Consider the following 14,794-nt stretch of genomic DNA (forward strand, 5'->3'; position numbering starts at 1 on the left):
GTAGGAACGAGTCAGGTCCCAGAGGAGGCTTCTTGGAAAACTTCAAGTCATGAAAGTCAGGATTCGGAAATGACGCAGGCTTTTTGGTGTCAGAAGTGATAAAACTCCCTGCTGTGGGCGAACTCTTTCTCCCTGGAGCGGGTCCACCAGCCACGCAGTGGGTTTAGATAGATGAGGGGGCGGAGGGTCGGCTTGGCCCACGGTGTGCCCAGCCAGCCGGGAGGCTCAGTGCAGCTTGCGCTCCGGGGTGCGGTGCACAGGCCGGGTGGACGAGGGGCTCACCGTGCGCCATGCAGCTCTGGGGGTGGGGGCGGGGGGTCCGCACCCAGAGGCTCCCAGGTGTCCCTCTGCACCCCTTCCCCAGAGCTGGCACATACCCAGCTCCCAGGACAAGAACGGGTCCACGCAGGGGCCTAGGGAGCTGGTCATGCCCTGTTTGCCAAGAAATTGATTTTGGTTCTCGCCTGCCCGTCTAAGGTTGTGGCAAGCGTGGAGAGAGCTGTCAACCCAGGGCGTGTCCTGGGAACAGCAAAAGCAGAAGCAGCTGCGCTCTCTCCATCTTCTCAGCGGCTGCTCCGTCTTCTTTCCCGAACAGCAGACCCTAACCGCTCACTTTAAAACTGAGCTGCAGGTCCACGCTGCACCTTGGCTCTCTGGCTCGCTCAGTCTGGGAAGGGCTCTGTGGATGACAGGAAGCAGCAGAAACACAGTGTCGGTGGCCAGCGGGCATTTGCAGATTCTTGCGGGCATCCAGGGGAATCCAAGTCACATCCACATTCTCAGCATGATGCTGCTTGCGCTGTCTCTGCTGATGTGGTTTGGGCGCCGGGTGGAGCCGCTTACGCATTCCCTTTCGACTTCTCGCCCAGCCCTGCGAGCGCGGGCCAGGCATGGTGGTCATCTCACAGAAGAGGAAACAGAGGCGCGGAGCCGGGAGCGGGGCCTCCAGGTCCCACCCTGAGGTGCTGTGGTGTCAGCAGGCCATGTCTCCTCGCAGTTCCTCAGCTTCCCTGGCTGTGAGATGGAAGGGGTGGCCAGAGGACTCTGTCCCCAGGCTGGTGGGACGATGTGGCGAGACCAGCACAGAGTGGATGTCTCCTACCCTGGGGGCCCTCTGAGGGCCCTCTGAGGTTCCAGGGGAGGAACTGGGTGCCCAGCGGTCTTGGCTGAGGGTGCCACCGCCCTCTCCCGGCCCCCTCCTTATCTCTGTGGACCAGCCGCCTCTCTCCCACCCGAGACGAGTATCTGGGACTAGGTACCAGGGACAGGGTGGCTGCATCCGTGTCCCCATGACCATAACCCTGTGACTGATGCCCGCCCTTCTCCCCACTGTTCCATCCACACGTGGGAACCAGGTGCCTAAGGAAGTCCCTAGAGTAGGCTCTGCTGTCGCTTGACCAGCCCCCCCGACCCGCACTGGGGAGAGCATTGCACGTGCCCCCCCTCACGCCTGCTCCACGCCCACCATGCACAGTCCCCCCTGACCCCTGTGCATCCCCTCTCCTTTGCTCTTCTGAGGATCATATCAGCATTTTCACTCCAGTGTCCACTACTTCCCTCTGTGTCCAACAGCTCTGAATCTGCTCTCTCTACTTTTCCCTAGTTCTTTTCTGTGTGAGGGAACACGATCCCTCACCCATAGAGAAAGCAGTCTCCCTTTGGGGCGCCTCTGGTCCTCTGCGCTCATCCATCCGTCAGTGGAGGTTTGTCATGCCCAGCGCCATGCTGGGGCTCCAGGAGCGGGTGCTCGTATGGACGAGTCCTTGCCCGCCGCGGCCAGGTGTGTGCCCTATCAGTGCCTCTTGCCTTTGAGGCCACTCAGTTAAGACAGGAGGGTCCTGGGTGCCTGACCCTGGCGTGATAAGCTATGTCCTGTCAGCTCCCCCTAGGATGTCTGAGCTGGTCCAGAAAGGGGTGGCACGGAGGGGTCTGGGGGCAGCAGTGAACTCCAGCCCATCTCTGAGAAGGAACAGCGGCTCAGGGTGGCTGGGAAGGGCTGAGCGCCCCCAGTCAGGGACCCTGTGTGTATGGAGGCCTAGGGATGGGGCACCCGGGGCTCCAGGCATCAGAAAATTGCCAAGAGAGGGTTGGGTCCACTGCAGGGCTGAGGCCAAAGCATTGCACAGTAAGGGGGCTGGGGGCTATGAGGAAGGCCCTGTGTGCCTTGAGGAGTACTGGGAGTTGCCTTTAAGCTTCAGGGCCTGGCTGCGCTGCTGCCTGCCCATCCACCTGCCTCCCTGCCCGCCTGCCATGTTTACCTTCCCACCTGCCTTCCTGCCCACCTGTCCCTCCAGGAGTCTCTTTGTGGCTGGTGTGACATGGTCTGATTTGGGTGTGAGATGGTGGATGTCGGCGGGGAGCAGGGCGCGGGTGAGACTAGGGCTGGAGGAAGCTAGTGGAGGGTCCAGGCCAGAGGCAACAAGATCCCATTGGAGGTGGCGGTGGCTGTGCCAATGTGGGTGGGGTGGGCTCTGGCTTGAGTCCCTGGGGGGGCAGCTCAGTGGCACAGAGCGGGTCTGGTGCCACTCTGACTGAGTGGCTGACACTGACCGAAGGGAGAGGGGGTGGCATCTCTGAAGTGTGAGCAGGAAGCCCCGATATCCCCTGGCGGGTGGCAGGGAACAGCTCCCCACCCCCATGCCCTGCCGCATGACATAAGCCCCCCGAGGCGCTGGGTGTTCCCGCCTGCTCCGTGTGTCTGCCAGCTGCCCCTCGTGGGCCAGAGGACCCTGTCTCTCGAGGGTGGAGGAAAGCGGGGGGCTGGCGAGCAGCGCCCGGCCGAGCGGGGCCGTGCCGCACAGCGTGGCGGGCTCGGTGGGCGTCCCCGCCTCCGTGTTAATGACTGTTTCTGCCTCTCTTTTCGTGTCCTCTCTTGCAGCCCCCAACTTCTGGGCCTTTCACCTCCTCCTTTGGAGGGGCAGGATTCTCAGATGACCCCTTTAAAAGTAAACAGGACACTCCCGCTGTGCCTCCGAAGAAGCCTGCTCCTCCGCGGCCTAAACCGCCGAGCGGTCAGTACGCTTCCTTCTCTCGCAGCCACCTGCCCACCGTTGCCGGGCGGCAGGGGACGGTGGGCCTCTCTCCGCTCACCAGCCCAGAGGGTCCGTGTTCGGAGCCAGAGGGGCTCCCCTCTGCCCGTCACGTGGCTCTGCGCACCCCGTGTGCCTGGAAGCACCTCTGGTCCTTCCTGCCCTCGCCTCGTCCTGTGGGCCCCTGGGCTCTGTGTGGGGCTCCAGGGTGGTCTTCAGAGGCCGGGGGCTAATAACCCTCCTGGCGGTTGGCAGAGCTGCTGCGTGGCCCCTGGCTCAGCATGTATTCATGGCCCCTCCAACCTCCCTACCCCTCCCGAACTCTTTCCCAGGTTGGCTCAGGGAGGGCCCAGGGCTGGGGGCGGCGGAAGCAGTGGCTGAAGTCACTTCACCCATCCTGCACCTCCAGATTGGTTCAGGACTTGGGGAGGGGTGGGGCCCATCCTTGGTCATGTTTGACATGAGAGGAGTCACATGGCTTAGGGCTCCCGTGCCCTCTGCTCCTGCCCCAGCGTCTAGGCAGGTAGCTCCGAACCGGGGGCTTCCTGCAGCCCTTCCTTCTCCTGGTTATGGGATGTTGCTGGCTTCTCGCAGGATTGAGGCTCTCTGAGGGTGCCGAGGATGGTTAGCTCGTTCGGGGTACCTCTCTTGGGTGATGGCGATAGCTCAACAGGCCAGGTTATCAGACTTAAAAGCAGGAAGCTGTTGCTCCCAGTGGCGGAAGGACTCACTGCAGCTTCCCAGTCATTAGTCTGTTCCCCCTTCGTGCTCTGCTCTGGTCCCCTAGCAGAGCCCCCTGTGCTGCCCCTAGACTGTAGCATCACAGAAGAACCGCTCGTGCGGTCGCGCCTTCTGTTCACGGCCTTCCTCTTCTGGTCCTTTCTGTTAGAGGGTGGCTCTCTCCTTCCCACCTGAGCGCGCCTGGCCCCCCCAGTCAGCCCCCAGGGCCTCCGCCTTGTGGCTGGGCAAGGGTGGAGGCCCCCTCTGCACCCTGAGGTCACTAGTTATGGGGGCTCGTCAGCTCAAGGATGGCCAGCCTTCCTACACCTGTCGCTAGAACTGCACAGAGGGGAAGATGCTTAAAAACGCACCCTCTCCCCTCCCGTCACTGGCTGGCAGGGCCTTGTCTCAGGAGGACAGGCCCTCTGCCCACAGTGCCCAGTTTGGCCGCCTTGTGGATGGGACACGAGAGAAAGCATGCCCAGTGGGTGGGGTGAATTTATGACATTTTCTATAAACCATGCTTCAAAGGCATTTACCCTGAAATGGGGTGGGGAGTTGAGGGGGAAGTGAGAACTATGAAGGAGTTCCCTGTGTCTGCAAGAGGCCGCTCACACCTTAGAGGCTGTGATCCTCGGGGCACACTGGCTGGCCGCCTGATTCAGTGGCGTTGGGCCTCCTCTATCAGAAAGACGGGAGCTATAGCCAACCTGTGCACCCAGTGACACGCTGCACGCGTGCACGCACACGCTCGCACAGTGCTTGCACGCCCCTGCGCACACACTGCACATGTGAATGTTCATGCACACGCACGCACACACGCCCGGCAGCTCAGCATCTGTTGGGCCTTGTGGAAGAGCTGCCCCCCTTGCTGGCTGCGGCAGGCGCCGAGCTTCATTCTCAGGGTTTCTTGGAAACATGCATCTCAGCCTCCTCCCCTTCCCTGAACCAGCGCGGGGGTGCCTTTGAAGTCGCCCTCGGCTGGCACCTCCCCTTGTGTCTCCCTCGGTGAGCCTCCCCACCCACCGCGGCTTCTGCTCTCAGTGTGCCCTGGCCTTGGGAAGCAGAGCCCGCTGGAGGCGCGGCTCAGCTCCTGGGGGCTGGCTTCGGGGCGCAGGCTTCTCTGAGCCCTGTCCGTGCTGGGGGAAGCCTGGGCGTGTAACCTGGGGGTCTCAGGCCGCCTCTGCTCGTCATGGCTTTGGCCTGCTGCACCCTTGCTGAGCCACAGCTGGCAAGGGGCCGGGTGCCCCAAGTATCCTCTTCACATCACGACCCTCAGGGTGCAAGGTCACAACTATAAGCCTGCCAGATTCTGGCAAGACCCTCAAGACCAGACAGGCACCATGATGCCGTCTTATCAGAACTGGAGAGGGAAGTGAGAGAGGTTCACATGGGTGCCGAAGCCACGCAGCAGGAAGGGCAGCAGGGCCAGCCTACACCCGGTGACCCCCACCCCCTCCCAGGCCTCCCACCCCCCCACGCCCCCAAGCTGTATTGAGAACCACGCCATGAGCTTTGGGTGCTCTGGATAACAGGCAGCCTGTGTGCAGTGCTTAACCTGTAAGTGGCCACACCGTGCCCGCATGGAGGCCTAAACATCTTTCGTCTGATTCTCTTACCTAGAAGCAGTGGCTGAACAGGAAACCCCCACGCTGTACACGTTGCTGGGTGGTAGGTACACGCTGTGTGGCGGGTGCTGTGAGAGCGCTTCATTGGTGCTTCTGTGATTCCGCACTAACCTGTAACAACCGGAGACTGCCGGCCGTGTCGATGCTCCTGCAAAGGCCGCCCGTCCCAGCGGGCGTCACTGAGCAGGGTGGATGTTGGTGGCGGGCATGGACTTGTCCTCTCCAGCACCCGACCCAGCGGGCGTCACAGCAGGGTGGATGTTGGTGGCGGGCATGGACTTGTCCTCTCCAGCACCCGACCCAGCGGGCGTCACTGAGCAGGGTGGATGTTGGTGGCGGGCATGGACTTGTCCTCTCCAGGCTGCTTCCCCGATGGAGGGATTGGAGCCCAGCCGTGTGCATGGCCCTCTTCTCCCCCGTCTGCATCACAGGGAGCAAGGCCTCATCGACTGGAGCCGCCTGGCCGTTGTCTGCTAATATATTAGCAAGACAAGTCAGCAGATGAGAGTCAGAGAAAATCCTGCTTGGAATATTTGTTATGGAAGCATCAGGCTCAGCTCTCGCTTTCTTGGTTCCTGAGATGGGAAGTAGCCAAGGGGATGTCCGTGGGTGGTGGTGGTGGTCTTTGTGAGGAATCAGAGTCCAGCAGTTGGCGAGTGCGGGTGTCACGGCGCGTGCTTTTCTGCACTTCTTGCTGATCCGGCCCTTTCCTGCTTGGAGGGGCCACGTGGCCAGCATGTAAACGTGCCGCGTTGTCATGCTCAAGGGCCACCTGACGTGTGGGGGGTGTTGGTCCTGGGAGGATGAGCAGGGGGGCGCTGAGGCGGGTCCCCTGCTCCCAGGGCCGGGTGGCTCTGGCGGCGGAGCCATGACCCCCCTCCTCCACGGAGGTAGGTGAGCAAACAGTCCAGCCTGCTGGGTGATCGTGGCTTTTCTTACATCACACAACTCCGTACCCACACTCCAGAGACCATGAGGAGGGAGTGGGCTCACCTTCGCCATTCTGTATGAGAAATGGATCTGATTGGCCACACTCCCTCTTGAGGCTCGCCTGGAGGGGGCCCGGAGCTTTCTGGAACCCCACCAGGTCTCTGTGTCTGGAGTCAGCTCTGGCGTGTAAGGCCAGGACAGGCGAGTCTGACCCCGGCTTGATCAGACTGGTCGCACGTTCTGGCCGCTTCCGTCTCCCGGAGGGGCTCTGGGCAAGTGTCTTAACCTTGCCGAGCCTCAGTTTCCGCGCCTGAGCTCGGGCGCAGCTGTAGCCTAGCGTGTGGCCTCTCTGGTGAGTGCCTTGCACAGCTGATGAGCATTGCTGTGAGCGTGGTATGTACCCACCAACCCGGCCCTGGGGTGCAGGGACCAGGACTCAGGGTCCTCCTTCCCCAGGGAAAGACGGAGGCTGGGCCCGAGGCCGTCATATGCATACAGGGAGTTCTCAAGGGATCCTTTTCCCCCATGAGTTGGCAGTTTAGCAGATATCTTTGCAGCCGAAAAAAATAGCGTGGGTAGTTGAACTTCAAAGAGGGCTCCAGGGTCCTTTCTGGCAAAGCTCAGCTGTCGTCACTCGTGTGGGACCAGGTGGATGTTTGGGTCTGAGTTAACGCCTGGCTTTGGGGGTGCCAGCCTTTGTGCCCCAGCGACTGCAGTGTTCACAGCCTGTGGGAGCTGAGTTTTGGTTGCATCTTTAAGTTTGATGAAAGATTAGTTGACATGCGATCTACACACAGCGTCAGCCTGTGCAGTCAAGGTGGGGATCCCGCCGGCCGGGAGCCTCCCCAGGGTTCTCTGGGAAAGGGTTCTGGCATCCAAGGCATGTGACTGGAGCAGCCCTCGGGCTGGCCATCTGCCCTGACCCAGGCCAGAAAGCTTTGCTCGACAACCTTTGAGAATTACCCTCTGGGGCAGTGCATGGCACTCTGGAGTTGGCACTGAGTTCTCTGAGCCCAGAGGTCTTTTCTAGAAAGGTCTATCAAGGTATGCAGTAAGGAGCAGGTGTCTGTTTGGGTAGAGACTCGGTTTCTTCTAGGCAGATGCAAAACAGACCGCTCCGGCAGCCGCCGAAACCTGTCAGTTAGAATTAGCGCTGGTACACCTCCCCCAGGTAAACAGCGATGTGCTCTCTGCAACGGACCGGAGATCAAGATCAGTCAGAACTCACCGCTGAAGAGTTTCTAGGTAAAAGTTGTTGATTTGCAAAGGGAGAAACAGATTTTTTTTTTCAAGTGCAGGAAATGGCTGTGTGGGTGTCAGTGATTGGGCCCTCGCGCCTGCGGCGACAGATAGCGGGATCCTGTGCCCCGGGCCCCACCCTTGCCACTTCCTGTAAGTGCAGCCCCACATTGCGGTTCCTGCAGTGCCTGGGTGACACCAGCTAGCGTGCCTTCACCGCTAACCAGCCAGTCACCTTTAACCTCTCCCCAGTTTAATTATTATTACAGCTAATGACCTTTTCACCTGCAGAATAAAGCCACGCACACTCCGGTGGTATCTTTCTGCCCCCTCCCCCTTCTCAGTATCCTTCCAACCCACACCAGACAACGGGATGCTATTTAATAACTAGGGTCCTGTTTGATTCAAGTGATTCTGAAAAAAATAAATCATCATTTCTCCCCTAGAACCCAAGTCCCCTCCCACACCTGTGACTGACCCCACACGGTAACAGAACAGGGTCACAGAAGGCGGCATCTTTCTTCTGGGTGCCTTTCTGGTGGCTGCCTGCCCCTGGGGCTGGCCCATTCGCCCGGTGGTCAGCTTGGCCATCCCGGGAGCTGTCACCCGGGAGCCGGCTGCAGAGGAAGCCCTGGTCCCCTCCATGGCGCCAGCCGGGGTGTGTGCCTGGCTCTTTGAGGCCAGGCGGCGCGGCGTGAAACCAGGGTGGTTACGCAGTGCCCCTGTGGATCCCAACCCCTTGTTTATCGTGCAGGATCCACTCTGAAAATGGCTTCTCCAGTTGAGCCGTAGCGGTTAGCACCTCGGCCTTGAACTTAACTACTTGAATTCCGTTCCCACGATGATTTCAGAGAGATAATTCAGTGGGTACATGTGATAGTTCTAGAACAGGACAAATGCAGTTCACCGCTAGCTCGAATGTGGAAAAACGCGACAGTTGCCGGCCAGCCGGGGTTGGGGTGCCCCAGGGTCGGGGAGCTCCAGGGGAACCTCAGGCACCCAGCCTGGTGGAGCCCTCCTTTTCCCGTGGGCTGCCCACTGCCCCCGCCTCCTGTCAGGAGCGTCCATGCTGGGACTGGGCAGGACTCCTGACCACAGTGCTTGTGAGCCAGCTCCTGGCCAAGGGAAAAAAGTCACTTTCCTCTCAGCTGCTTAAGGTGTGAAAAGCCTGAAGACGAATTGTTCTCTGGGGTGAATTTCTGTTTTGCAAAGTCGGCCGAGTTTGCAAATAGAAGCATTTGCCTACCTTAGCCCGCGGCCACCCTCCTGCACCCAGAATTGCGTGGTGGGTTGAGTGGGAGTTGGGTGACACTGCTACCACCTGTTGTGTAGCGGGGTGCAAGTCCAGACTTGGGGGGCCTGGAGCAGAGGAGTCGGGACTCAGCCTGCTGGGGTCTGGGGGTGTTTATAGCAAGGCCTTGAGGTGGGGTGCAAGAGCCTGGACTCCCCAGTCTGGCATCTGTGTGTAGGTGTGAACAGACAGCAGCTACCACCCTGGCCCTGGCGCCCCCCTCGCCCACGGCAGAGGCCCCGTGTATTGCCCCCAGCCCCTTGGTTTCACCTATAGCAAGGTGAGGGGCGCCCAGGGAGACGTTCCCCACGAGGTGCTGGCTTTTCTGACGGGGTGAATGTGGCCCCCCAGCTCGTCACTCCTCGCATTCAAAGCACTGAGTCAACCGCGCTGCTGCTGCTGCTGTCAGCTGAGAAGCAGCGGGTGTGTGTGTGAGTGGGTGGTGGGGACCAGCCCTGCGGAGCGCGGGGGCGGGCGGGCCCCCAACTCCGGGCTCTCTCTGCCTTTCGCGCTGCCCCCACACTGGGAGGGCTCCCGGTGGGCTCTGCCCCCCGCCCCTGACTCCAGCGCACACGAGTGCTTTCTCCTTTCCAGACCCGCCGCGCGGCACCCTGGGGACTTTGTTAAATGTGGGCACGGCACCTCCCTGCCCGTGCCGAGGTGGTGTCCTGGCCGTACGGGCGCCGCTCTGTAGGGAGGAACCAAGGCTGGGCCACCGCGGCCCCACCTAGCATCTCCCTGTCCCCCCAGGCACCCCACAAGACCCCTCAAGGGGACATGTAAGGCCAGCACATGGCTGATTCAGCAGAGTGTTGCAGACGCAAATCAAAAAACAAATATAATTAAAAACAAACAAACAAACTTTGAGACCTGCCAGGCTGTGTTATTTTTGTGTGAAGGCTGATTTATGGTTTGTAAACTCATTGATAAGTTACGTACCCCCTCCCCGTGTTTGCTGCGGAACCAAAGTAGCCCCTGCCAAGTTTCTTACGGATGTCTTTGGAGTCCTCCGTAGAAACCTCTTAAAAAGTGTGTTTTTCAGTCCTAAGGGCATCTGTCCTTTGAGGACCCCAGAAGTGTGGCAGCATTTTCCCCTTCTCGCCTTCTCCCTCTGACGGGGCAGTGACCCCACACCCCCTGGGCTCGCTACCTCTGACCACCCTCGGCACCTTGCGGAGAGTGAGACAAGCTCATCAGGTGTGGGGGTGCCTGGTGGATGATAGTAAATATTTGTTCAGCTTTTCTCAACAGTTCAGAACCAAACCTCATCCTGCTCCCTTCAATGCATTCAGCAAATTTGTCTTAAAATTCAGTAAATATTTTTAGTGGAAAATCTCAACGTTGTGATGGTGGGGACCTCAGATTTTATCTTGCCAGGGCTCTGATGCTTGGCCCGGCTTTGATCTGTGGGGTTTGCCTTCTCCTCATGTGTGCCTGAGCCAGAGTGAGTGGGGCTGGAGTCTGCGGGGCTCCTGGCTGGCACGCTGCCCGTGTGGCCCTGCGGCTCGCGGCCCAAGAAGTTAGGTCACCTCGTCCCACCAGAGGGGCCGGGTGTTTCTCTTGTGCGTTGGTGAAAAGCGATCTTAGCAAATAAAAAGTTTCCGAGTGATGATGGGTGAAGTTCTGGACAGCCTGCTTTCTCTCTTCCCCCAGTTCAGCTTCTTTGCCGGGTTCAGGGGGCAGGAAGGGAGCAGCCGAGGTGACAAGGAGGGCACCTCCGCAGCCATAGCTCTCCTTTAGAACCACTTTCAGAAGTCTGGCGGTTGTGTGGGTGTGCCGTGTTGCGTGGGATGAGTGACGGTCGTGTGTGTCCCATGTTGTGTGGGACGAGTGACGGTTGTGTGGGACGAGTGACGGTTGTGTGTGTGTCCTGTGCTGTGTGGGATGAGTGACAGTCGTGTGTGCCCCGTGTTGTGTGGGACGAGTGACAGTCGTGTGTGCCCCGTGTTGTGTGGGACGAGTGACAGTCGTGTGTGCCCCGTGTTGTGTGGGACGAGTGACAGTCGTGTGTCCCGTGTTGTGTGGGACGAGTGACAGTCGTGTGTGTCCCGTGTTGTGTGGGACCAGTGACGGTTGTGTGTCTCCCGTGTTGCCACAAATGGCAGCTTGGGAACGTCCTGTGTTGTGGAGAGTAGCAGCTCAGGTGGGGCAGCTGTCCTGACCACAGGCCTTTGTTTTTTATTTTTGTGTTTGGTTGTTTTTGTGTTTGTCTCATCTACGGAGCGGCACTTTCCAACTGCAGCCCTGAGTCTTATAGATAGAACCCAGCCACTGTCTGGTCGGGATGGAAACACACACCCTGGCTCCTGTCTGTTTTTGATTATGTTCTATTCATCTGATTTATTGAGACCCTCCCGCAAGTCACCCAAACCTGTTAAACTCTCCTTCGAGGTAAAAATTTGCAAGCAGGAGAGCCTGCCTTCCTTCAGTGTTCACGTTTGAGTCATGGAGGGGGTTTGTATTCCATCATTTTCTCCCCTCCCTGCCGACTCTCCAAGTGGAGACCTTCCCGGAGAAGCCAGGAGGGAGAGGTTGGCGCAGGGCTTCATGCCCTCCTGCCCCCGCCGGCCTGCCAGTCCCCGATCCTGGGTGCTGGGGGCCCTCTTGGTGTCGGAAAGTTCAGAAGCAGGAGAATTAAAGACACTGCTCCCAGGGTGGGGCCGGCCAGCAGGTTTTTTTAACAGCGCACACCGTGGTAAACCGTCAGGTTCATACTGTTTTTGCTCAAGGCCGTCCTGTGCGGTTTCGGTGCACCACTAGGGTAGCTGCTGAAACTGCTGCGGTTTCAAATCAGCCCTGTTCTGTCCTGTCTTCAACCTTGGTTCCCCCACCCTGTTAATGAAGCCTCCTCTGAGTACCAGGGAGTCACTGAGGGGCTCGGCAGCAGCTTCCAGCTCCGGGCTGGGGGAGGGTCTTTATCTGATTGCAGTCACACCCTCCAGTCCACTCAGGCCTCCCTGCCCTGGGCAGATGTCTAGGAATGACAGGCCAGGCGTCATCCTGGTTATTAGTTTTATACCAAAATTTAAGGCAAAAAAAAAAAAAAGATTTGTGCTCTCTTCTCTGAAACACGCCCCAGACAAGCCTCTTTCCTTTACTCTCGGTGCCTGGAGCCACAGAAAGGCGTAAAACGGCAGGTCTGCCCAGGGGCACGGAGGCAGATTGAGTTACCCTGTCACGTTTAATATGAGCACCACTTCAGAAAAAAACAATTAAGGACTTAGCAGAAGTGGTTACATAAAAGCAGGAACCAGCCCCAGAATGTATGAAAAGTGCAGCTGCTAAAAATAAGTGGGGGCGCAGAGTGGGAAGTGCTGTGGACTAAGGGCAGTCAGGGCAAGGGCGTCTTTTGAAAAAGGCGTCTCTGCTCGTGAGCGTCGTGTCAGGCCAAAGCCAGGAGGCCACCAGTTTTGCACGTGTGAGGTCCGATAACTCAGCCTCTGTGCCCGAGCACAAAAACAGATAACCGAGAAAAAACCATTTCCCCTGCCACCACCACTCCAAAACAGGAGCAGTTGATGTGCCCCGGTTTCGTATTAACACAGTCACGATTTCTAAATAACAACGGTTTCGGCAGCCGAGCAAAACCAGGCCCCGGGCCGTTCTTGGGTGTGAGTGCCTCCTTTCAAGATCTCACCGATCGATCGATCATCTCCGTGCCTGTTAGAAACCTCAGCTTGACATTCTTGCCGGCTGGATTCTTGACTGCCCCCCACCCCTAACCTCTGCCCCCAAAGTGATTAAAAAAAAAAAATCCCCCAGACCAGAGGAGGAAGCTCTTCCTAACTGAAAAAAAAAAAAAAAGGCACAGAAGTGGGTGATGGTGTATTTGAACATTTGCACTGTTGGGGTCACTCTCAGAGCCTGGCTGGGGTCAGCCGACCCCGTTATGCGTGCTTGGACGTTTGCCGTGCTGGACGGCATGGGGAGGTCTGCCAGGTGGAGGTACCTGTGGGAGGGAAACCACGGTGGCCAGGCTGCAGGGACCATGCCCGCCGAGGTCAGTGTGCCCTACCTTAGGATGCCATCCCCCCCGGGCGCCCCGGCAGAGGCGCATGCATCGGGTTGGTTGCAGGTGAGGCCCCGTCCCTCGGGGCCCAGGGAAGCCTGCCGGTGTCCCAGGGGCCCCCTGCACAGGGTTCACTCAGGATCCTGTCTATTCACAGTCAGCCTTGGGTGACGCCACGTCTTGGGGTTTGGAAAGCAAGACAGGGTCTGCATCTGGGTGTACGCTGCAGGGGGGCTCTTCTCTCGGGGGGCACGCCTGGGCTGTGGTACTGCTGCACCGTGGCAGGGGGAGGTCGCATGGAGGGTTTGAGGAAACCCGACAGGTGGGGGCCAGTGCAGGGAACTCGGCAGTTCAAGGGGAGGCCACCCCTGCCAGGGGGCTGTGCACGCCCACCCACCACCCTGCGCGGGCGGCATCTGAGCAGCTCTGCAGTTCTCAGTCTCCTTATGGAGCTCATGGGGGTGTGCCAAGCTGTCCTGCCCTCTGGGTATTGGAGCCATGCCAGCCTGGCATTGGCAGACTGGTAAAACATGATTTACGCCAGCAGACAGCCGACCCCAGCTCTGGAGGCGGTGGAGAGCGGACACTCTTTCACCCCGCCCGAGTGTCCTAGGGCTGCCATACCACATACTGCAGACTGGGCAGCTGAGAGAGCCAAAGCGGACTTTCGGCTGTGGAGGCCAGGAGTCTGGGATCAAGGTGGGGTCCGGTTTGCTTCTCCTGGGGCTGCTCTGGTTGGCCTGTAGACGGCGTCCACCCCCGTGCCTTCCCGCGGCCTCCCCTCTGTGCATGCGAGTGTCCTGCTCTCCTCTTTTCTCCCGAGATCACCAGTCGTCCTGGATTTGGGCCCACTCAGAGGACCTCATTCTAACTTAATTACCTCTGCAAAGATCCCGTGTCCCGAGACAGCCACATCCTGAGGTACCGGGGGAGAGGACCTGAGCATAACGAATTGGGGGTGGGGGACCAGTTCATCCCATCACAACCGCATTTCACAGATAAGGAAGCTGAGGCTGAGGGGGGTGGTTGCCATGCTCCTCCCCATCTTCCAGGGGTCCACAGCCCACTCTCTCTGAGGGCTGGGCCAGGAGGGCTGAGCACAGGCCTGGGGAGACAGTGGGCCCAGGCGCTTAAGGCAGAGGGACTGTCTGGAGAGAAGCCCTGGGCTGGGGTCCTGGGGGAGCGAGGTATGCTCGGGCCCCTGGAGGGGTGTCAGGGGACGAGGTGGGGAAGGGTTTTGTGTGGGCTTTCTTAACTCGCCACGGTGGAGCTTGCACGTTAGAAAGCTCTGTTGAGCAGAGCGGTCTGGGGAGTGGGGACACAGCTGTGGGCAGCCGAGTGCTCTGCTTTCTGGAGCTCGTGTTCTCTCGGGCAAGAGAGAAAATACACGACGAGTGAGCTGATGACGGAGCAGGGCAAGGGCTGCAGCGGTGTCGGCGCCAGAAGCGGGGAGGCCGGCCTCTCGAGTGTGCGGCACCCACGGGGGAGGGGCGCGCTGGCCCGCGCAGCAGCCGGGGAAGGCTGGCCAGGGCTGGGGTGGGTGCTCCCAGAGAGCTGGGGAGAGCTCAGCAGGCTCGGTGCAACTCTGAGTTAAAAGGCCGCCTGGCTGAGTGCAGGGGCCCACGGGGCTGGAAGCTGAAAGAGTGAGCTGCCCAGTGGCTGTCAAAGGGGGAGGTTCCCAGGGACCCAGGAGAGGCACGGACCACTTGCTTTGGGCGGTGGTGCTGCTGTGGGGACCCAAGCTCCCGGGGCTCATGCCCACCCTCCTCCTTGCCCAGGGCGCCCCCGTGATCTGCCTGGTTCCCGTTGGTTCACGGCGCCCGGTCGTATAGCCTAGGGTTGATGAGCTGCGGGGCAGGGCTTGCCTGACCCCTCCCGCCCGTGCTGCCTGCTCGCCTCCAAAGGGGGTTCTCCTTTGCCTGCGGTGCCTGCCCGGGGGGCCGTGCTC

General features: G+C 59.7%; 1 protein-coding gene across 34 annotated transcripts in view; it reads left to right on the forward strand.

Annotated features, from left to right (window-relative positions):
* Positions 1-14,794, forward strand: part of EPS15L1 (epidermal growth factor receptor pathway substrate 15 like 1) — a 110,989-nt gene that overhangs the window by 83,457 nt on the left and 12,738 nt on the right. For 14 of the 34 annotated variants that reach the window (XR_011256929.1, XR_011256930.1, XM_069589156.1 and 11 more), the window contains one exon: positions 2,879-3,011. The exons of 10 other annotated variants lie outside the window; for them this stretch is intronic. Coding sequence is in view for 22 of the 24 variants with exons in the window: in XM_069589156.1 (XP_069445257.1) it covers positions 2,879-3,011 (133 nt within the window). In the remaining 2 variants the exon portion in view is untranslated. Of the gene's footprint in view, positions 1-2,878; positions 3,012-5,372; positions 5,421-7,600; positions 9,700-14,794 lie in introns of those variants that run through there. 10 more of the 34 variants (XM_069589151.1, XM_069589166.1, XM_069589155.1 and 7 more) reach the window with 2 other exon arrangements.

Source organism: Ovis canadensis, chromosome 5 (genome assembly GCF_042477335.2).
Source record: "Ovis canadensis isolate MfBH-ARS-UI-01 breed Bighorn chromosome 5, ARS-UI_OviCan_v2, whole genome shotgun sequence".
Classification (NCBI taxonomy): domain Eukaryota; kingdom Metazoa; phylum Chordata; class Mammalia; order Artiodactyla; family Bovidae; genus Ovis; species Ovis canadensis.